The sequence below is a fragment of the Globicephala melas genome, chromosome 6, assembly GCF_963455315.2.
Source record: "Globicephala melas chromosome 6, mGloMel1.2, whole genome shotgun sequence".
In the NCBI taxonomy this organism is placed as follows: domain Eukaryota; kingdom Metazoa; phylum Chordata; class Mammalia; order Artiodactyla; family Delphinidae; genus Globicephala; species Globicephala melas.
Genome location: NC_083319.1, coordinates 36747726 through 36770366, shown reverse-complemented (window position 1 = coordinate 36770366; position 22641 = coordinate 36747726). Strand labels below are relative to the sequence as shown.

General features: G+C 52.1%; 1 protein-coding gene across 2 annotated transcripts; it reads left to right on the top strand.

Moving 5' to 3' along the window:
- Positions 1-1039: 1039 nt before the first annotated feature.
- On the top strand, positions 1040-20938 carry GLIPR2 (GLI pathogenesis related 2). 2 transcript variants are annotated; one of them, XM_030884238.3, is made up of 5 exons: positions 1040-1123; positions 10819-10927; positions 11283-11386; positions 13236-13313; positions 20336-20931. In XM_030884238.3, the coding sequence occupies exons 1-5, from the start codon at positions 1111-1113 to the stop codon at positions 20494-20496; spliced, it is 465 nt and encodes a 154-aa protein (XP_030740098.1). In that variant the 5' UTR covers positions 1040-1110; the 3' UTR covers positions 20497-20931. The 2 variants fall into 2 exon arrangements, with proteins under 2 accessions (XP_030740098.1, XP_030740099.1); XM_030884239.3 differs by lacking the exons at positions 11283-11386; positions 13236-13313 and having other exon boundaries at positions 20336-20938.
- The last annotated feature ends 1703 nt before the right edge of the window (positions 20939-22641 follow it).

Below are 22641 nucleotides of genomic sequence, written 5' to 3'. Positions count from 1 at the left end.
CCCACTCTTCTCACACGGGGTGGGGCTGTGACTGAGACCAAGTCTCCCCAGTGCTAGGTATGTACTGACCACTGCCCCAAGGCCAGAAAAGGTCAGGACCTCTGGAAGTTGAAGGGACCCCTATGCCCTGAGGGAAGGGTAGGACTTGAATGGTCAGAGATGGGCCAGCAGCCCATGCTGACAGAACAGCCTGAGGAAGGCAAGGAGGCGAGGAATCTCAGAACGTGTTTGAGGAATATCAAAAAGTCTACTTTGGGGAATTCCCTGGCGGTCCAGTGGTTAGGACTCAGCGCTTTCGCTGCCAGGCCGGGTTGGATTCCTGGTCTGGGAACTAAGATCCCGCAAGCCGCTTGGCGAGCCCTCCCAACCCCGCAAAAAAGTCTAGTTTGACTTCAGGGGTGGGGGATTTGGCTTGGTGTGACAGGCAACGAGGGACAAGAGGACGGGTCAGAGCGGGGCTGCAGGAGCCTCCCTGGGACGGCCACGCAGGAGGGTTGGGGAGTGCCCATCTCCCACCTGGACTCGCACCAGAGGGTGTGTGCTGGGGAGAGGACGAAGATGCCCTTCGAAGCCCGGGGTCACTGGGGAGGGGAAGGCGGCATGCTCGGGGCCTTAGGGGTTTGTGGGGGTCAGGCCGCGGCGGGAAGAGCACCGACCCCTGGTGACGCGGGTCGAAACCGACCCTCACACCTCGACTGTGAGCCCCGCGGTCCCCGTAGCGCATCAGTTGCTGAGCATCTACCAGGAACAGGATGAGAGGCGTGGGCTTCCCTCTGCATCCCCATTCAGTGTCCCGAGAGGGACAGGTATCCAGTACGCCCTGGGCTCCCCGTCCGCACCTGGAGAGCCCTGAGCGGTCGCTGGGGTCCCCACTCGGGGCAAGTTCTCGGGAGCAGGGCGAGAAGGCGCGCGGTGCCTCCTCCAGGCAGCCGGCGGTGTGGCCCCAGGCGCCTCCTCCTGCAGCTGCCGCTGCCTTATAAGGCGGGGGCCGGGCCGCGCCGGGGGAGGAGCTGCGGCCGCCCGGCCTCCTCCTCGGCTCTCGGAGCGGCGCGGGGCCGGCAGGGAGCGCAGCGCAGCGCAGCGGGAGCCGAAGAGCGCGCAGAGCCTGCCATGGGCAAATCAGGTGAGCTCGCCGTGCTAGCCGGGCCGGGGTGCGGGGATGGCTCGGAGCCCCAGGCTCCGGGGTCTTCACTGTCACTCTTCCCGTGGTGGGCTGGATCCCCGGGGAGCGGGTCGACAGCCTCCGCCGGGGCGACACGGTTCCGGCCGCGCTCCGGGACCACTGGGTGCGGGATGGAGGGGCTCGCGACGTGGGCGATTTCCGGGGCAGCCAGGAAGCCGGGGTGGCCGTCGGGCCCTCGGGAGAGAGGGAGGAAGGCGAGACCGAGGGAGGGTCCTCCTGTCTGCGAGCCAGAGATTGCGTCAGGGAGGGCTTCCAGGCGCTGATGGGATTAGCGCTCAGCGTCCGGCCAAGGCGTGGCTTTTGCTTTGTTTCAGGACAGGGTTAGAGTTGGAAAAAGCCACAGAACTGTGACAGCCTCTCTTCCTGCAAAACAGCTTGCCCCGACCAACCCTCCGAAAGACAGCTCTGAGCATCCTTTTCTTCGGTCGTTGTCTCTCCTCCTTTAAGTCCCCCTCCACCCCTACCCGGTGCCAGACTCAGTCAGGCTACACACGGTTGCCAACAACGGCTTCCCCTTTCTCTCTGACCTGTCGCGGCCCATCCTCACCAGGTGGCTGTCCCGGTGAAGTGCCGTCATTCCCTAACAGCTTCCATCCCATTGTCTGCAGGTGAAAAGAGTACACATTCTTCAGCCCCTTTCCTCCCCCTGCACTCAGCTGTGCTCTGGGCATAGCTCTTCCGCTGGGTTCCCTTTCCCAGCGCTCACCACCACCACCAGCACTCCACCTCTCCCACTTCGGTGAAGTTGAAAATCCTCCCCGTCTTTCTAGGCTCAACTCCTGTGCTGGGAGCCCACCCCGATTTCCCCACCTGGTGTCTTCTTTGTTGCAGCCCTCCCAGCAGTCAGGTTGGGACACTACCCAGCCAAAGATCTGTTTCCCACAGACTCCTCACTTTTGGCAGCCAGGAACCATGTCTATCTCAGCATAGTTCCTGCCTCACAGGAGGCTTTTTAATGAACAGCTTTTGAACAGAGTTCAAAAGTCCTGCTTCATGGGAAGTTGAGATTGTCAGCCTCAGATGGGTAAGGCTGGGTCTCTTCTTGAATCTGTCCTCAAGATCTGGACTTACGAGGTACCAGTGTTGGGAGTAAGTAGTTTTCTCTGGCATTGGTCCTAACCTGCCCTTATCTGTAGTTACAGGTCTGGCTTTCAGCCCTGGCTCTGCTAATCACTTGCTGTGTGATCTCAATCAAAGCCCTTTCCTTCTCTGTGCCTCAGTTTCCTCATCTATACAAGGAGGATGGCCTATATCATCCCCAGGGTCTTTTACAGTATGGAAAGGTGACTTGCAGTTAAAGAAGAATGTGATAGGTGGCGGGTGTGGGGAGAGGAGGGCGGGGACACGAGCATGGAAGATGTGAGAGGGCACTTTGAGATCCCTACTTGGGAAATCAGTTCCTTTCTCTATAGATGAGGAGAAAATCCACAAATTCTCTACAGCTACATTTTAATCAGTTGTTTCTGGCTTCTTCCCTAAGAAACAGTTTTCCAGAACTGCTGGGTGCCTATCTTCTATTTGTTCATTCATCCCTCTCCCCCTCTCTCCCTCCCTCCATCCTTCCTTCCCTCCCTCTCATCCTTCCATTCCACCATCTATGAGCTCTGTACCAAGCTGTGGACCCAGTGCTGCGGAGGGCATGGCCCCTGCCCTCAGGAGTGTTCATGTGGATTATGAAATGCACCATAAAGCAGATTGGGGGGATAGACAGGCACCACATGGCTCCAGTAAGAGATGGAAAGTGATCTAAGCCACAAGACAGGTACAGGTGAAGAGAAGTGGGAGCTCAGGGGAGGGGAAAATCTCTGCCCAAGCGTCCAGTGAAGCCTCCTGGAAGAGGTGGTCAGACCCCAGAGTGTCTTGGAACTTTGGACTTTTTCCGATGGGACCTGGGGGGACCATTGAAAAGCATCGATCTCAAAGCCGCAGGACTAGAGCTGTTCCAGGGTGGAGGGCGGATCAGATGGGAAGAGGGTGGAGGTGGGCGTCAGGGAGAGGCTGCTGCAGTTACTCAGGCAAGAGATGACAGAGACATCTAAGGGACTGGAGAGGAAGCGGGGATGGATTTTTGAAATGGTAGCCTCGAGCAGACTTGGTGATTAACTTGCTGTGAATAAGAAGGAAAGGTCAGCGGTATGAATCTGGGTGCAGGAAGGTGATGACACCTTCCAGGACTGGAGGTGCAGAGTCCAGCAGGATGGTGGTGGAAGACAGGTTAGAGGTGGTTCAGGCAGTTTCCACCCCCCTTCCCATGCCCACCCTCCACATACACCCAGGGACCTTTCAGAATGCTGGCCCTTAGCCACATGCATTTTATTTCTCTCCCCCCCCCGCCCCGAAGACTCTGAGCCCCCTGGATAGCATCTGGCTCCCCTAAGGGACCCCAAGAGAAAATGACTTTTCTGGGTGACATGGGCCCAAACGTTGATGTTCCGGGCCGCCAGCCTGAGGCTGTCTGCCCAAAAGACAGGTGGCATCACAGACGTGTATCCACCCAGGGGCTTTCTGTGGTTCCACAAAGACCTTCATAAGGAGCCTGCCTCTTCTGGGCCTCAGTTTCCTCATCCCTGCATAGGAGCCTATCTCTTTTTAATCTTCAACCTCAGATATACCCCAGAGCTGTTGGGGTAGCGGGCATTGCTGGAAAAGTGTCACATAACCAAAACAGCTTAAATTCCAGGAGTCACTTGGCCCAGTGTTCAGAGACTTCCAGGTCCGGCCACTGGCCCTGGTCTCCTTGCTGGGCTTCAGTTTGCAGCCGGGCAGAGAAAGGCAATGGCCTGGGGCTCAGTGAAAGCCTCTAATATAGTCCCTAATAAGAGTGATCACCAATTATTCTGCTCCTGCTCTGTGCCAGGCTTGGAGCTGGGTATTTCACATGTGTTACTAACTTTCATAACAGCACTGTGAGGCAGTTGTTATCAGCTGAATAGATTTACAGAGGTTGAGTACTTCGCCCAAGCTCACACCCTGACCAATAAGTAGACAAACTAGGATTTGTACCCAGCTCTCTGACTTCCCAGCTGGGTGCTGTCCCCTCTACCACAATGACCACTTGTCATCCTGTTTCTCAGCCTGGACTCTGGCCCTTAGGGACATCCACACACCCTCTAATTGTCTCTAAGAATCTTCTTATCCCTTGACCCACATCTCCCAGCCCCAGAGGTTATCAGAGCAGAAAGACCTTCAGGGACCAACTAATCCGAATTTTCTACTGAGCAGGGCCCTCACACCTCTGCAGGGGGAGGCCATGTGGCCAGGTCAGTCCCAGCAGTACCATTTTCATCTGTTGATTCCAAAGAAAGGTTCAAAGAAAGGGTTTCCCTGCCTTGAAGCTATTTTGAAAACCACAGATGTCATCCTTCCTTCTCACACAGGTGGGGAAGCAGGGCCCTGGCACTGGGCAGGGACTTGCCCAATGCTGACGGGCAGGCCTGAGGGGTGGCAGGCAGGGCTGGAGAGGGGACCACCTGTCTGCTGGTGAGAGCAAGCGCTCTCTCTGCCCTGGCTTCTTCAGCCCTTCAGTGACTATTGCCCATCACAAAGGGGCAGCCGATACACTGGGACATCCTTGTCATTCTTGCTTAGGGAAAGGAAGATGTCTGTAAGGTGGAAAGTGTGTGAGATCCGGGGCAAAGGAGGGACATTCTTAGATCTGGCTCTCATGTGGACTCACTTTGTGACCTCGGGCAATTCACATGTCCTCCCAAAGACCAAAGTTTCCTCCTCTGTAATGAGAAGAATCCTGTCCTCAGGGTTACCCAGTGATGGTGTGAGAATCTCATTCATTTGTTCTTGTGCTCACTTACTCAGTAAATATCTGAGCTCAGAGGTACTGAAAGAGGTCATCAAGGCCAGGTTAAATACCAGCAGCCCTGCTCCTGTTAAAATCTGGGAAGGGATCTGATGGGAGCAGTTTCCCCCAAGGCCAGGAGGAACTTTGGACGTCAGCCTCCTTTAGGAGGCTAAAGGCTCCTCTGCCCAACAGTAATGATAATAATTATAGCTGACATTTAGTTGAACTGTAGTTGTTCACTTTGCTCCAGATCTGTTCTAAAGCACTTACGAATATTAATTTATTTAATTCTCACAACAACCCTGTGAGGTGAATACTGTTATCCCCATTTTGTATATGGAGTCAATGAGGCACAGAGGGATGAAGCAACTTGTCCAAGGTCACCCAGCTAGTAAAAGGCAGAGCTGGGATTTGCCTCTTGGATTTCCTGGAACCCAAGCTGAAAAGAGCTACTCATCTGGAACTCATTGCTTTTTTGTTTGTTTGTTTGTTTTTTGAATTTTATTTATTTTTTATACAGAGGTTCTTATTAGTTATCTATTTTATACATATTAGTGTATATACGTTTGTTTGGGTTTTTTTTGATTTTGTTTTTCTTTTTGCGGTACGTGGGCCTCTCACTGTTGTGGCCTCTCCCGTTGCGGAGCACAGGCTCCGGACGCGCAGGCTCAGCAGCCATGGCTCACGGGCCCAGCCGCTCCGCGGCATGTGGGATCTTCCCGGACCGGGGCATGAACCCGTGTCCCCTGCATCGGCAGGCGGACTCTCAACCACTGTGCCACCAGGGAAGCCCATATGTTTGTTTTTTTAATCAACTTTTTATTCTTTCTTCCTGATAAACTAGCAAAACCAGCTTTGCCCCAAAGGCTTTCTAGCCTCTTGCCAGGGGACCAAACAAAACCAGCTTTGCCCCAAAGGCCTTCTAGCTTCTTGCCAGGGGACCAGAGGGGCCTGTCCATAATTCCTGCCTTGGCCCCTGACGGTCCTGGGCCTCTCTGGTGGGGAGTCTGGCGAGGGTTGAGAAATGAGTCAGCTGGGCTCTGGGAGGCCTCCGAAGAGGATGGATGCTGAGGGAGGAGCCTGTCGCAGCCACCAGCTGTGAGGGAGGAGGGGCACGGACCTCCTTAGATTCTTTATTCAACAGTTAGAAGCTCTGCCCTAAAGAACCTTCAAGAGCCCCCAGTCCAGCCCCACCCAAGATGCCTGCACCCTCCAAGCGGCAGAGACCGCCCTGGCCAGCCGCCTTCCCTCAGCCGCAGGAGCCAGGCCCAGGCAGCCCCTTCCACCTTTCAACAGCTCTGGCCTTAAGCCCCAGGTCTGCCCCCTGGCGCTTCTACTCCACAGCCCCTGATTTTCCTCTGGGGCCCCTCACGACAGTCTGTCTATAAAGGCCTTGGCACAGAGGAGGCTCTTGAGAAATCTTAGTTCTTTTCTCCTCTTCCTTCTTCCTCTTCTTTCCCCTCAGAGATTTGAAGGCGGCTGCCAACCCCACTAGGCTGATCCTCCTCCTGGGACTGGTGGCCCTATCTTTCTCTTCTCAATGATTTCCTCTGTCTCGTGACCCTTGGGGTGGGGTGGGGTTAAGGGCAGGGTTTCTCTCCTCGTGGGCCTACCTCTGGACCAGTTGTAGGAATGTGGACAGGTTATTTCCTTCTTGAGCCTCAGTTTCCTCATCCAAAAAATGGGTACAGTAGTGGAAGCTCCCACAATGGTGGTGAGAAGTAAATCAGATCTTGCACAGGCCTGGCACCTAGAATGGCTGGCCATCGAGCAGAAGAAAGGTCCTCCTTCATTCCAGGCTGGTACCCTGAGGCTGTGTGACTTCTGAGCCTCAGTTTACCCTCCCACAAAATGAGGGCATAATCCCTCCCTTCTTCTCCCCCCACAACCATGGGGTGGCTCTGAGGACTCTCCCTGCATCAGGCAGGGATGGGTGGGTTTTCTCTGACTCCTGTTTTCCTTATGTTTATCTGCTCTCAGGTTTCTCTACAGAAGTGAGGTGTGCCTCTTTCTGGGTGTGGTCATCAGTGGTATCTTGCTTCCCTGAGGTTGAGGTTCTGCTCACAGGGGCCGCCTGGACTGGGACTGGCTGCCGTGGTGAGAGGGGACCAGTGAGTCAGCCAGGGGTGTGGTCATGGGGCCGCCAGGCCTCCCAGCCAGGGGCAGGGAGAGAGGGCACCCCTCCTGACCCCTTCCTAGGAACCCTGGCCCAGGGCACTGGCTCTGCTGGGATCAATGACTGGCTTCAGCTTCTGGGCTACAAGCTTAGGTTGGGCGCAGGAACTTTCACTTTTGTTTCACTACTTCCCACATTCTGGGAATGCAGTGACCTAGTTTTTAGCAGCCTTATGTCCCCTCTGCCAAGGAGACTGCAGGGCCTGAGCACTCCAGAGTCCAGTGTATCTCACCCCAGCACTCAGAGCTGTCTTTAAACGGGCTTCACCTTAGCGACCCACCCATTCCCCTTATCTCCACCTCCTCCACACAGCCCCGGGATACACCAGGTCCCTTCCACACTGGCCCTTTCTGCGCTTTTGCCTCCTCATTACCTCCGCCAGGGAGCCTTCCTTGATACATCTGTGATCACCATTGCCCATGCCACTCAGTCCCATGCATCTCCCGTAGTGTCCCACCGTGGCCTGCCTGGGACATAGGAGCTGGAAGGGATGTTAGAATGGGCCTGGCCAGGTCTGTCACTCAGATAGAGACCTTCTGCCACTCTGTGTGTATCCACACCTGCCCTTGCATGGACACATACACTTACCTTGATCACTCGTTAGACAAGCTATGAACTCCTGGAAGTTTGGGGTCAGTCAGTCATCTTGCCTCCTCTCACCCCTACCCTGATGGGACCTTATGGGATCTCAGGGTTGGAAGGGACTTAAAGGTCATCTGACTGGGTCTTCAGTGCCTGAATCCCTCTGAGAGGCATCACCTGCTTGTTTGTCCCCAGTGCTGGAGAGCTCACTACCTTGCGAGGTAGCCTTTTCAGTCTTCAGAAAGCGTTCATGGAGAGAAAGATCTTTCTTAGGCTGAGCTGAAATCTGTCATCCTGGCTTTTCCACCCACTGGCCCCAGCTCTGCCCTGTGCAGCCCCAGAATTCAGCAGGGCCCTCTACGGTGTCTTCCAAAGTCTGATCTTCTTCTGTACTTGCAACCATCCCTTATAAGACCACCTATCCAGCCCCTCCTTCACCTCATCACCACCTCTGAACACACTTCAGATTTTCACTGCCTCTAATGCAAGGTGGGGCCTGGGCTGGGTGAAGCATTCCAGCTGGACACTGGCTTGTGCAACACATCGCCCCGGAGCCCGTGGGTTTCTGGCTGCCACGCCACCCAGCTGACTCCTTAGCGTGTTGTCAGCGAGGCCCCAGTGCGGTTCCCCTGAGTTGTTGTGGCTCCCGCCACTTGCACCTGAGATATTCTGTTTTTTTTTTTTTTTTTTGCGGTACATGGGCCTCTCACTGTTGTGGCCTCTCCCGTTGCGGAGCACAGGCTCCGGACGCGCAGGCTCAGCGGCCATGGCTCACGGGCCCAGCCACTCCGCGGCATGTGGGATCTTCCCGGACCGGGGCACGAACCCGCGTCCCCTGCATCGGCAGGCGGACTCTCAACCACTGCGCCACCAGCGAAGCCCCTGAGATGTTCTTTAAAAGCCTCTGTGACTCCATTATCCACAGGAACATGCTAAACCCAACATCTTTTTTTTTTTTAATTGTAAAAAACACATGACATAGAATTTACCATCTTAACCATTTTTTAGTATAAAGTATATTCACATTGCTGTAAAACAGATCTCCAGAACTTTTCCATCTTGTAGATCTGAAACTCTGTACCCATTAGACAGTATCTTCCCTTTCCCCCCTCCCTCCAATAAACCCCAAATCCTTGTCTTTCGTTCCAGCAAGGGCTTGGCCGGCCTCTTGGCCACAGAGGCCTGAGACTTCAGGTGGTAGCTCCACCCTCTGCCTTGTGCCCAGTTACCATCATCAGGGTTTTCACCTCCACGCCTTTGTCACAGCATCTTCCCATCTCTGCCTGTCAACCCAGATCTCCCAGATCCTGGCATTCAGCACCCCTCTCCCACCCCTGTCCCTGTCTCACTCCACATTACTGTGACTGGACCCCACTGGACTGCCCTGCCGGGCCCTGGAATGTTTGAGGTCAGGACCACTCGCTGTCCAATATTTTGGAAACCCCTTGGAAAGCTCGACCACCACTGGCATAGCCTGCAGTTTCCTTCCCTCTGCTGGGTTGGTGTCTAGCCCAAAGCTCCGGAGGGCAAGCCCTGGGTCTTCTTCCCTCACATCCCCTCAGAGGCCCAGTGGGATTCTATCTGAAGGCCCAGGAGACCTGAGGGATCTGGCTGAGGGAGGGGAAGAGGACCCCTGCTGCTTCATCTCCATGGCCTCTGGGGGAAGACAGCAGAGGAGGAGAAAGGTGGCTGGTGAAGGTGACCTAGGCTAGTGGACAGAGGGGTGCTTCTTTCATCCTCTGGTTTACACCCTCCCTGCCCATGGCCAGGCCTCAGGGGCAGGCTCCCGCCAGAGGGGACTAGCTCAGTGTTATGGACCCTCTGTGGCCATCGCTCATAATTCACCCGGCTCACCCGCCGTTTCCATGGTGGAGGGGGGGTGGGGGGAGGGAGAGGGGGGACTCCCAGATTCCTAAGGCTGCACTCTGCACCTTCACAATCTTAGCGTGGCCAGCTCCTGTCCAGACCTCTGTGGGGCCTCAAATCAGGGGTCGCCTTCCTGGTCTCCCAGACCATGTTAGGCTGCTTTTCTCTGAGTTCCTCTTGACCTGTGCTCACCTGCACCTTGGCCCTACCGCACTGTTGGCTAGTGTCTGTTTACAAGGCTGTCTCCCTTCTGTGTGTGAGCTCGTTGAGGGCAGGACACGGCTGATTTGTCTCTGGACCCCCAGCGTACAATATGGGACCTCGCCCAGAGGAGGCACTCAGAGAGCAGATGTACAGAGGGATGGGCTGGGGTTGGATGGATGATGGATGGGTGGTTGGATGTTGATGCTTAGATCATGAATCAATAGGTGGATGGATGAGTGGTGGAGAGATGGATGGAGGATGTGGGATGGATGGGGCTCCATTTCAGATACGAATTGAAGGGACCTCTGTCCACTGCTGACCTGGCCTACCCTTGGCTTCACCACTTCTTGGCCTTGCTTTTTCTGAGGTTGTGACCCAGTTGGACACAAGCTCCACCTCTTCCCTCACCTGCAAGCCTGAGCCCAGCTGATCCCACCCCACCACCGCGTTGTTTCCCACACTCTCCCCTCTCTCTGCTTCCCAATGCTGTCCTACCCTGGTTGGTCCTCTTCTCTTCATCTGTCCCTCTCTCTCGGGACAGTGCAGGCACCCCTCAACCCCAGCCAGGCCTGTTCTCTCTGGGCTCCCACCTCCAGCCCTTGCCAGTCCCCCTGACCATGCACTGTAGGTCCGCTCTGAGCTACCCAGTCTCCTTCAAACATTTTCTTGCAGAAGTCCTGCTGCTTCCTGTCCTGCCTCCCACCATCTGCTCTGTACCTCCAGCCCATCCCCCACTCAGCAGCCAGCAGGGTCTTCCAGAAACACAGCTCTCCTCAGCTCACTCCCCGCCCCCATTCAGTCGCTTCCCATTGCCTTGGATAAAGGTCCAAATGCCTAACATGCCCCATGGGGCCCTGCGTAGTCCAGGGGGCATCAGTGTGCAGAGACCGGGGCAGCAGCCTGGGCACGTGGGCTGAGGTTTGAGCTGGGCTTTGCTCTGAAGCCTGCTGGCGTACTTTCCGTGGCTCTCTTCTCCACGCTGAGACAGTCTCCATCTTGAAATCATTGCAGCTTCCAAGCAGTTTAATGACGAGGTCCTGAAGGCCCACAATGAGTACCGGAAGCAGCATGGCGTCGCCCCGCTGAAGCTCTGCAAGAAGCTCAACCGGGAGGCTCAGCAGTGAGTCCCCCCGGGGCCCCGGGCAACTCGGGCCCTTCCCGGTGCTGCCCCTGCTGCAGTCCCAGATGGGCTCTGGAAGGCAGGAGGGACGTGGGTTGGGGGCAAATACAGCCAGACTTGAATAACCACTCTGCCACTTACCCAGGCAGGTCCCATTATTCCTCTGAGCCTCAGTGTGCTCCTCTGTAAAATGGGACTGGAGTGGGGGCTTAGACGAGTTGCAGGTGTGATGCTCCTGATCGCCTCGGCGAGCCCAGGGCAGGGAAGGAAGTTCAGCCACACCAGGTTAGGGCTCCTACTCTGGGGGCTTCCCTGGGCCGTACTCGCTCTAAGGAAGCACCGTGGACTCCGGCAGGTATTCAGAGGCCCTGGCCAGCACGAGGATCCTCAAGCACAGCCCGGAGTCCAGTCGTGGCCAGTGCGGGGAGAACCTGGCGTGGGCATCCTACGATCAGACAGGTGAGTCGTTTCTCAGCTCCCCCGCTCCTGCCTGAGCCGGGCCTAGGACATCCAGCGTGCACGCCCCTCCTGGCCCCAGCGCCCTCCGTGGTGTTGTCGCCGTGATGCAGCCACAGGCCCAGAAAAAGGGAAGAGAACCCCAGAGCTGTCTGTCTGCTCCCAGGAGCTGACTGCAGCTCACCACAAGGTCTCCGATGGCCAGCTCAGGGCCAGGCCTGTGCTGGCTGCCAGGGACACAGAGATGAGTCAGACTGCCCAGCCCCACCCCGCTTCCAGAAGAGCTCCCAGCAGAGGAGTGAGGGCGGGGAGACAGACCGTTTCTGTGCTGAGTCTCAGCCTGACCCTGCGGGCCCTGAAGCATCCCCAGCCTCAGAAGGATTTTACGTTCCTCACGTTTTTCTGAAAATATTTACAGTGCTTGTGTATTAACTTTCTTCACGAGAAAAAATGCAATAGAGCCTTTTTCCGTGCTGGGAAAAGTAATAATAATGGGAAAGACAATTTCTCATCCAAGGTCACAGCCTGGAATGGTGATCCCACCACACTGACCAAACATTCTTGAGCTTCCTGGCTCTGACAAGGCTGTCGTGGCTTTTTAGGAAAAAGGCTGGAGAGAGCTACCTCGTGCTCTGAAGCTTTCTCCAAACTCCCGCGGGAGAATGACTGCTCCCTCCCTGGCCTCACATTCCTGGGAGTTCCCCGGGGAGGCCCTGGGAGTCCTCTTGGTTTCCCTGGGGCAGAGTCCCTCCAGGAGAAGTGTGCACTTGCTCCCCGGGAAAGCAGGAGCCTGAGGCCCGCAGCCCCTCCCCAGGCTCAGACTGTGGGCCTTGGCGGGGAGAAGGGAGAGGGGTGGGAGAGAGCCAGCAGGAGACAGGGCTCCTGGCGCTGGCTCCCTGTGTGGCTTTGAGCAAATCTGCTACCTTTCCTGGCCCCCGTTTCCCCATCTCTACAGAGAGGGGTTGGGTAGGACATCTCTAGGGCAGTGGTTCCCCACCCTGGCTACACACTGGGATCTTTTGTGGAGATTTCAAAAAATACTAGTGCCTGGATCTCTCCTCCGGAGACCCTGATACAGTCAGCCTGTGGCAGGCCCCAGGCATCAGTAATTTTGAACAGCTCCCCAGCTGCGGCCGCTGTGTAGCCACTGTTCTCGAAGGACTTGCTCCGCAAAGTGTGGTCCACGGATGAGCAGCAGCACCTGGGAACTTGTTAGAAATGCAGACTCAGGGCTCCACCCTAGAGCTTCCAAAGTCAGAATCTGCATTCTAACAAGAGCCCCAGGTGATCGGTGCACTCATTCGAGTTCAGGACTTACTGCTCTGAGGTCCGAGGCTCCTAGCTCTCTGGCCCTGAGATCAGCCGCTCCCAGGGAAATGCTGTGACCAGTGGATGCTCCAGGGGAGTACCCTTCTGCCTGCAGGGGAGACCCTGACCCACCGGCCCAATTACATTTCCTCCTGTGGGTGTTTCAGGAGCCAGACTTGCGGTGGGATGAAGGTGTGGTCTCCCGGAAACTCAGAGCATCATTAGAAGCCCTTGGAGTACGTTGCATTCAACCCAATTGTACAGAACGGGGCAGGCCTTGCCCAGGATTACACAGTGAATTAGTGTCAGGGCAGGGACACAGATGCTGGTCCCCTGACCTCAGGCCAGGGCTCTTTCCAACCCCTAACAAGGCCCTCCCTGCAGCCTGGATGTGCTCATGGGCAGGAGTCCCCATGTCAGCTCGTTGGTGCTTTATGAGACGTCTAACTGTGGGATGGGTGCTTTGGGGTTAATGGGAGGAGACGGAAGGAATAGGGAGTTGGTTGATTTTGCTGCTGAGTTTTAAACTTTCTTTTCCATACAGGAAAGGAGGTGGCTGATAGATGGTACAGTGAAATAAAGAACTACAACTTTCAGCAGCCTGGCTTCACTTCCGGGACAGGTGAGTGACATGGTCACACCAGTGACCCGGCCCTGGGCTGGGTTGCAGTTTGGGTCTGACTTCAGAGAGGAGCTAACCCTCTGAAAATCAATTATTTCTCTCCTGTTTCACCTCTTCCATATTTCTGTGGTTTGACTTTGCCCAGAGGGCAAAACCCTCTTTCCCCAACACCTCTCCCAACACACACACACACACACACACACACACACACACACACACACACACACCCCAACTCAAAGCTCTTCACCTGACTGGAGTGTGATATAAGGAGGCTGTGGATTTCAGAGGTCGCTGAGTGTTTCTCTCCAGGAGTGATGCCTCAGCGCTTTTAACCTGTCATCCCGCTTCTGCTCCAGCCTGCTCCCCAGCAGCCAGAATATTCTAAGACCCTTTCTGCCCACGCTGCTCTCCTGATTAAGCTGCCAGTGGCTTCCTGGGGCCGTTGAGAAAACGGCCAAGCTGCTGGCTCTTCTGGTCTGAGCTCCCTCCTCCCCCCACACCCTCACATTCTTCCTCTCTGCACCTCACTCCTCACAGCCTCCCAGGCATTCTCCCTTCACCTTTATACTCGAGTTTGTCATTCAGGAGAGCCTGGAATGCAGAAAGCTTGGATCTAGTCTCAGCTCTGGCACTATTAGTTGTGTGAACTAGGGTCGACTCCCTGTTCTTCCCTGTCCCCAAGGGAGAGGGACAAAGCGGAGGCCTCTATGGGACGTTCTGAGAGCCAGTATTTAGATGCAGGGAACTGGCCAGGGACCATCAGCCTTTGCATAGGCCTCCCCGGTGAGCAGTAAATGGTTAGCTTACTAAGCCCCGGGCAGCCGCTCCAAGCTCTGGGCTCCCCCCTGCCCCTCAGCAGCGATCACCAGGCTCCTGTCTTTCCTCAGGACCGACTCACATGCACCCGGGGCCCAGGATGGGTTGGAAGGGGCTGTGCATTTCTCTGACCAGAAGGCACCAGGGAAACTGGAAAGGGGGTTCTCTGTCCACCCCCCATTCCTCTGCCCCACCCCATCCCACCCATGGATGGAGCCACTTATGGCTTCTTACCCCCTGGAGGCTTCTTCAGAAGCAGGAAGTGACATGTTCTCAGAGCCAGTCACCGTTTCCTGTGGTTTGTGCTCACCCCTTTGGGCAGGGGTTCTTGCAGTCGTGTGGGGAGAGGTAGAAGCGTCTGCCCTGCGGGGCAGGACAAGGAGGCCACTGTCAGGCCCTGAGTGAGAATTGCTGGTTCTGTGGCAATTAGATTTGAGAGGTGAGGGAGGGAACAGTGACAACCTCCTACCAGTGATTAAGGACATGTAGGCAGAACCTGGTCTTCTTTTCATAAAGATCAGCGTCCAGAAGACGTTTTATTTCACAGCGTCTGGACGTCCTTTTCCGTTGAGCAAGATTCTTGGGCAATCAGACGTGTCAGAGCAAGTGATTGGCGTTGCTCGTGTGTGCACGCCACTTGACAGTGAAAAGCATCTCTGTCTCCATGGCCACGTAACCCTGCAACACCATTTGAAGGTGGGGCTTTATTCCACCCGTTTGCAGAAGAGAAACTGAGGCCCAGGAAGGGGAAGAGACTCCTGTTTACCTTCTATCCTCAATCTGATGCTTTTTACATGGCCCCTGCTCCAAGGTGGGAATCTCTCAAGTGTCAGAACTGGAGATGGGACTCAACTTTCCGTGACCACTGACCCACTGTGATCCTGTCTGTTGCCCCACATCTCCCAGCCCTAAAGAGGAAAACCCCAGAGCCTCCAGCCCCTATGCCATCCCAGGTGCCAGTGGACAATGCCTGGGTCACACAGAGCCTGATCCTCAGACAGGAGCACAGCTTTGGGTGGTGATATAAGCGGGGCTCGCAAGACCCTTAAAGATGCTCAGGCCCATCCCCCATGAGTCAGCCTCCCCCAGAGCTGCTTCTTGCTGCACCATGGTTCAGGGGTTCCCTGACCTGAGTCCATGTTGCAGGTGCAAAGGCCTTTGAAATATCCTATAATCTGTCCCTACCGCACCCCACCTGGGTCAAAGTCTTGTGATGAAGGACACAGTTCTATGCTTTGTGCTGAGCGGAGAAAAATAGCTTCCTGCAGTCCCTTTATGTTTTCTTTTAATGAGTAGGCTTTGTTTATTCTGAATAAATAATACTTTTATATGACATGAAATTTGCAAGCTGTATAAGGTGGAAAGTCTTCCTTCCGTTCCTGGCCTCCAGCGCTTTCCCTCCCAACCAGTAATACCAGTTTCTTGTGGCTCATTCTAGAGATGTTCTGAACCAGCAGTTGTGTAAATGCTCTCTTTTCCCTTTTTTATACGCTGGTGTCAGATAGATGATCTGTTTTGCACTTGCTTTGTCCTCACAGCAGCTTGGCAGAGATTGTTCCATATCAATACAGAAAGAGATTCCTCTTTCTTATGCATTATTCTCTTGCAAGGATGTACTGTAACTTACTCAACTTGTTTTTCAAATGCATATTCTAGGAAGTTTGGGTCCATAGCAGGAAAGAGGATGTGATCCCTTTAGGAAAAAAAAAAGAAAAAGAAGGAAGCTGTTAGTAGTTTAGGGTTAGAAACCAGTGTGTATCTGATGGTTGCTAAGGAAGTTGTGTCCTTTAATTCATCTCTAAATACCCAGGCTTAATTATCTCTGCAGACAGAAACCTCTCCAGTCAGAAGAAGGATTACTTAGTCTCATCTATTTGGAATAGGCTTCCACGGGCATTCACACTGCTGGTGCGCATGTGGTATCTGTAATTATTTTCTTGGCAACCAGTGGATAAATGGCAGCTCTTCCTTGTCTGGGTGACAGAGAGAGTGGGTGGGTCAGTGGCCAAAGCATGTGGTCTCTTGGAGAAAAGCCTTGTATGAAAAAGGGCCTGAGCCTTAATGAAAAGACAGTCTAAGGGACTTCTCTGGCAGTCCAGTGGTTAAGACTCCATGCTTCCAATGCAGGGGGCTTGGGTTCAGTCCCTGGTTGGGGAACTAAGATCCCACATGCCTCATGGTGTGGCCAAATTAGAAAAAACAAAAGAGAAAAGAAGAAGAAGAAAAGACAAGACAGTCTATAGAAGCAGTGACACCTGCTGACAGCCTGGAGATGGGAAAGAAATGTGACTCAAAAGTGTAAGGACCCAAAAAAAAAAAGTGTAAGGACCAAGGGTGAATTGGAAGGTAGTGTTTCTTCTTTTCTGAGGTGAGAATCAAAGTGTATTGAGCAGCAGTTAACACGAGGTTAAGGATAAGTGGTCAGGATGCATAATCGTACTTAGTGTTTGTTTTCTTTTAATTCTTGCTTTGATTGTATCGCATTAACCCTACTGATTAGTGTTTATGTTTGCTTATTTTCATAAAGAATTTAGTAAACTCAAATCTTTTAGGGATGTAGACAAAGAAATAAACTATACCTAAATTTCAAAATTATAAAAATGGAGTTCATTTATAGGGGGAAAAACACAATTTAATTAATGATGGTTTATTTAGTCCTTACCAAATACAAGACACAATGGGAAATATCAACTCTGTCTCTTCCCTGAATGGAAGAGTGTGGGTACCAGCCTGTCTCTTTCCTTCCTTCCTTTCTTCCTCTTTCTTTCTCTTTCTTTCTTTATTTTGTGGTGAAATACACTTAACATAAATTTACCGTTTTAACCATTTTTAAGCATACAGTTCAGTGGGATTAAGTACATTCATGTCGTTGTGCACTCATCACCCCCATCCATCTGCTGAACTTTTTCATCATCCCAAATTGAAACTCTAAACCCATTAAACAATAACTCTTATCCTTTCCTACCACCCCCAGCCCAAGCCTTGGTAACTACTATTCTACTTTCTGTCTCCATGAATTTGACTATTCTACCTATATAGGTAAGAATCCTACAATATTTATCCTTTTGTGTCTGGCTTATTTCACTTAGCATAATACCCTCAAGGTTCATCCATGTTGTAGCATATGTTGGAATTTTATTTCTTTTTTAAAGCTGAGTAATATTCCATTGTGTATACATACAACATTTTGTTTATCCATTCATCTGTCGATGGGCAGTTGTTTTCTTTCCCCCTTTTGGCTGTTGTGAATAATATTGCCATGAACACTGGTGTACAAATATTTGAGTTCTGCTTTCAGTTCTTTTGGGTGTATGCCTAGAAGTGGAATTACCAGATTATACGGTAATTCTGTATTTAATTATTTTAGGAACTGCCGTACTGTCTCCCACAGTGGCTGTACCATCTTACATTCCCATCAGCAAAGCAAAAGGGATCCAATTTCTCCCCATCCTCACCAACATTTGTTATTTGGTTTTGTTTTTTAAATAATTTCCATCTTAATAGGTATAAAGCAGTTGCCCTCTTTCTTTCCTAACCAGCCACTGGAAGCTTAGCTACTCTGATCACAATTTTCCTCCTTCCCTCTGTCTCTTCCTTTCTTCATCAGATATTAATTGGGCATCTACTATGTGCCAAGCCCAATGGTCAATAAGACAGATATGGTGCCTGCCCTCAAAGAGGAAATATAATATCTTTGGGGTTGTTTTCGAAAATGAATGCCATTCTGTGACATGGCAGTAAATATCCCATTGACCTGTCAAAGGATCTCTATGAGAAAGGTGCAGAGGATGAACTCCCAGTCTCTACTCCCAGGAGATGAGAATTTATGGTCATTGAGCAAAGAGTATGTTACAGCATCAGCTCTTTGACCCCAAAGCAGGAGGGGAGTTAGAAGCTAAGCTATGTTAGCAGTTTGAAAATACCAGTGAGTGAGGGGCAGGCAGCCTGAACAGTGAGAGAATGATGCTGGGAAGCTTTGGCAAGCCACAGAAGCACCTGGAGGGGCAGGCAGTAGCTTGAGAAGGAACTGGGCTATTTGGCTCAGAGCAGAGGGAACTGAAGGAGGCTCTAACTTGTCAAGGTCTCAAAGAGCTCAAACTGTAGAAAGCCTGCATTTCCAGTGGTGGCAGAACTTAGTCCAAGATGGTTCTTCCATATGCTTTTCATTCATTCACTCATGCATTCCATTCATTCATTCAACAAAGGTTTATTTTACATTTTCCATGTGTCAGGCTGTGCCAGGGCACTGCATGTACTTTGATGAATAAATCAATTTGGTTCCTGCCCATGTGGGGCTCATGGCCTAGTGAAGGAGCCAAACAATTAGCAAATAATCAGATACACCATTGCAAATGGTAAGAATGATACGAGGGGGAAAATGGTGCAATAAGACTCAGGGGAGGGAGGTGTTCAGGAAATAAGAGTGATTGTGAAAGGCCTTTCTGAAAAAGTGACTTTTTTTTTTTTTTTTTTTTTTTTGCGGTACGCGGGCCTCTCACTGTTGTGGCCACTCCCGTTGTGGAGCACAGGCTCCAGACGCGCAGGCTCAGTGGCCATGGCTCACGGGCCCAGCCGCTCCGCGGCATGTGGGATCCTCCCGGACCGGGGCACGAAGCCGTGTCCCCTGCGTCGGCAGGCTGACTCCCAACCACTGCGCCACCAGGGAAGCCCCTGAAAAAGTGACATTTGGGCTGACACCTAAGGGACAAGAAAACGCTGGTCATCAGAAGAGCGTTACATACAGCGGCCAGTGTGTGCAAAGGCTTTATAGTCAGAAATAACCGGATGTGTTCAAGGAATGGAAACGAGGCCACTGGGGCAAAGCATTCACTCTCGTTTTAGGTACGACTAAACAATGGAAGGATTTTTAAGCAGAGAAGTAAACAGATATGACTTATGTCTCAAAATGATCACTCTGGCTATGTCAGTGGAAAGTGAATTGAGGCAGCAAGGGTGGCTTCTGGAGAGCCAGGCGAAGGCTGTTGCAGTGGTCCCAAGTGAGAAAAGTTTGCGGTTGAGACCACAGTTTGGGGAGTGGATGGACTAGAGATGTATTTTGGAGTTAGATTCTTCAGGATTTTTTTTTTAACAGCTTTATTGGAGTATAATTGCTTTACAATGGTGTATTAGTTTCTGCTTTATAACAAAGTGAATCAGTTATACATATACATACGTTCCCATATCTCTTCCCTCTTGCGTCTCCCTCCCTCCCACCCCTCTAGGCGATCACAAAGCACCGAGCTGATCTCCCTGTGCTATGCGGCTGCTTCCCACTAGCTATCTATTTTACGTTTGGTAGTGTATATATGTCCATGCCACTCTCTCACTTTGTCACAGCTTACCCTTCCGATTCTTCAGGATTGAATGATGGGTTGTTGTGAGGAAATGAGCAGGAGGGAGGAATACAGAGCCACCCTGAGGATTTTGTGCACAGAGGTACCAGACATGGAAATGGGAGGGACCAAAATCAAGAGTGAGGTTTGGGCAGGTTAAATTTGAGAGTCCTGTGACTCATCCAAGTGGAAATGTCAAGTAAGTAGTTGTGTTTGGAACACAGAGGAGAGATTTGGGCTGGAGAAAGATATTTGGGAGCCAGGGAAAGATGAAATCGCCTGAAGAGTGCAAAAAGAAAAGATAAGAGAGCCCAGGATTGAGCCTTGGGAAATGCGGGTCCTCTAATATTCACAAGTGAGATAGAGGAGGAAGAGGAAGAGGCAGTGACATGGGAGGAATGCCAAGAGAGGAAACCAAAAGAGGAGAGTCCTTTGAAAAGCGGAAGAGTCGACTCCATTAATGTTCCTGAGATGTCAAGTAAGATGAAGGCAAAAGGTGACCATTGGGAAGGAACATGGAGATCATTGGTGACCTTGAAGAGTACAGTTCAGGGGGAGGGGTGGAAGCAGGTGCCAGGTAGGGTGGCATCCTAATTGTTGGGGTCTCTGGGCTTTGCCATGATCTCTGGGAGACCATGAAACCTTTGGGCATCAGAGAGTGAGATGAGTAGGGTCTTTGTGGCTGACTGAGAGGACCCGATGCATTAGAAAATTGGTCCGTGTTTTGTGTCTCCTCCCTCTGATCGGTGGCTGAAGATCAAGCCTCTCACAGCATGGCAGGACGGCACAGGGGTTCAAGAGTCCCTTGCAACATCATTCTCCAGGCTTTGCTAACTAATCTTTTTCCCTCTCCCCATGACTGCTCCCCTACAGGACATTTCACTGCCATGGTATGGAAGAATACAAAGAAGATGGGAGTGGGGAAGGCATCTGCAGGTGATGGGTCCTCCTTCGTGGTGGCTAGATACTTCCCAGCAGGGAATGTCGTCAACCAGGGCTTCTTTGAAGAAAATGTCCTGCCTCCAAAGAAGTAATTTGGCCAATGTAACGGGCAGGTGGCAGACGTAAGAACTTGGATTTGAAGTGCCTAGAACAACAAAAACTCAGCTGTGTGTCTGTCCCTGTGGGTGTATGTGCTTGCTCGTGTGATGCTGTGAGTCTCTTGAGCACACACTCGGTTTTACAGTTCTGCATGAATTCATTCTTACCAAAGAAATGAGCATATGAAGCCTTTACCTTGATGGTTCCCTAGACTACAATTATTTGGACTTTGGAGGGGGGGGAAATCAATTTTTAAACTTTAAAAGAATTTTTTAAGCAAACTCCTTTTGTACCTTTCTTACTTACAATATCCGTCCCTGGACTTTCTGTATTCCAAATGTTTGTGATGCTGAGAAAATGAAGTTCATTTTATGTGACCTTCATGCATTGTAATCTACTTTTGGTAGATATTTAAGAATATTAAACCCTCATTAAATGTGACACAAGATACAGCTTTAAACACATAAATATAAAGCAGCTTCCATCGGAAACACGGGGTAGGCAGGGGCTCCGTTTCACAGAATTACTGAGATTTCTCCGTTGTAAGCCATGATGTCATCTGCACGCCTCCTGGAATTCTCTGGTGGGATTGCCAAAGAACAAATGGAGAAAAAAGCTTTACTTCCTTGCATTTTTCTACCTTCCACCGCCCCTTGCCCACCCACCGCCCTCCCTTTTTTCTTAAAATCCACGGGCATTTCAGAGTTCAATACGCCCCCCAGCACCACCTTGGTTTCCAGGGAGCTGGGCTAGGCCTGCGATTCACCCATCCCCCACTCAGCCTGGTGGCCCAGGGCCTGTTCTGGGAGAAAGCCCCTCACACCGCCTGGGCTCTTGGCCAAGCAGCCTTGGAGGATGAAGTCAGTGAGCGTGGGGGTGAGGGTGAGCTCACTCAGGGCCCCCGGAGGAAGCCCTCCAGCCTCTGCCCTCCCCCCAGCACACAGGGTGGGAGCCCGGGGCGTGTTCCTGGCAGCTGTGGCTGCAGCTGTGTTGCTGCTCCCTCCAGGAATGTGTGACAGGCCCAAATGTTCCAGGAAGATGTCTCCCATGCAGGGGCTTAGCGTCGCTAATTTAGTTCTGTGTTTTGCCTCAAACTACACAAAGTCCTCTTGAATAACGACTTCACATGGTCCATGTGGGAGGGACCAACCCAGGTGCCAAGCTGTGTGTCCCTGAAACTGTGGCATCTCCAGGTGGTGAGATAGGCAGGGCTGGGAGTCTGTGCAGGCCAGTCTTTGAAGGTCTCTGTGGCACTGTGAACACAGGCTCATTCTGTGCCCTTCATTTCACCCAGGGATATTGATAAAATCTTTTTTGTTTGTGTAATATCTTACTCCCATGTGATTCATGCCTGATTCTGTATCAGTGACTAAGGTAATCCATAACTCTGAGTTCCCATCTTAGGTAACTCAAGATTCTGAATACCTCCAACCTCTCCCTTGTAGACCGTGCTCCTTAGGTGTCTATGTTTTGAATCACGTGACCTACCATCACACAGCTGACTGGTCTAGAGTGGACATGTGATCCAAGGGCAGCCAATCCCTAGGCTGGCCATGGACTGGGAATTTGAGCCAAGAAATATGGAGTGAATTTACCAGTGGAACTGAAAAAATACGGATGCCACGAGTTTGAATTAAGGCCACGGCAAGCCAAAGCTATGTGCAAGCCCTGTTATGAGTTGGAAATATATAGAAGTGAGAAAGCCAGTTGTCAGAGGTATAAAACAGGTGGAAATACGGAAAGACTCTTCTTGACCTTTCTAGTTCCAGGCCAAATCTGTATCTTTAAAACATACCCTTCATTTTCTTCAGGGCTTCCCAACAAGTTGATATATCAGCTGATGGTCCCCAGAAGATTAGAATATTAGAGTCCCCTCCCTTAGGGAGTTTCCGTGAACAGAAAATGCTGAGCTGGGCAGGAAGCTGAGGATGGATGGAGTAAAGAGACCCAGCTGAGGGCCTTGAGATGAGGTCTTATTCTGGCCACACCTGGGCAGCTACCACGAACAACACAAACTTAATGACCAGTCATTGAATTTCCTGGGGCTCCTAGGGACACACTCTACCCAATACACACATACATAACGAGGTGGTGGACACTGGCAGGCTGCCAGCCTCTTTAGGCTGGAGTCTGTTTCC

What these genes read in the sequence shown, in the direction of transcription:
- GLIPR2 (XM_030884238.3), top strand. An exon ending in CTCAACCGGGAGGCTCAGCA is followed by an intron (nt 10,928 to 11,282) that starts GTGAGTCCCCCC and finishes GGACTCCGGCAG; the next exon opens with GTATTCAGAGGCCCTGGCCA. An exon ending in GGCATCCTACGATCAGACAG is followed by an intron (nt 11,387 to 13,235) that starts GTGAGTCGTTTC and finishes TTTTCCATACAG; the next exon opens with GAAAGGAGGTGGCTGATAGA.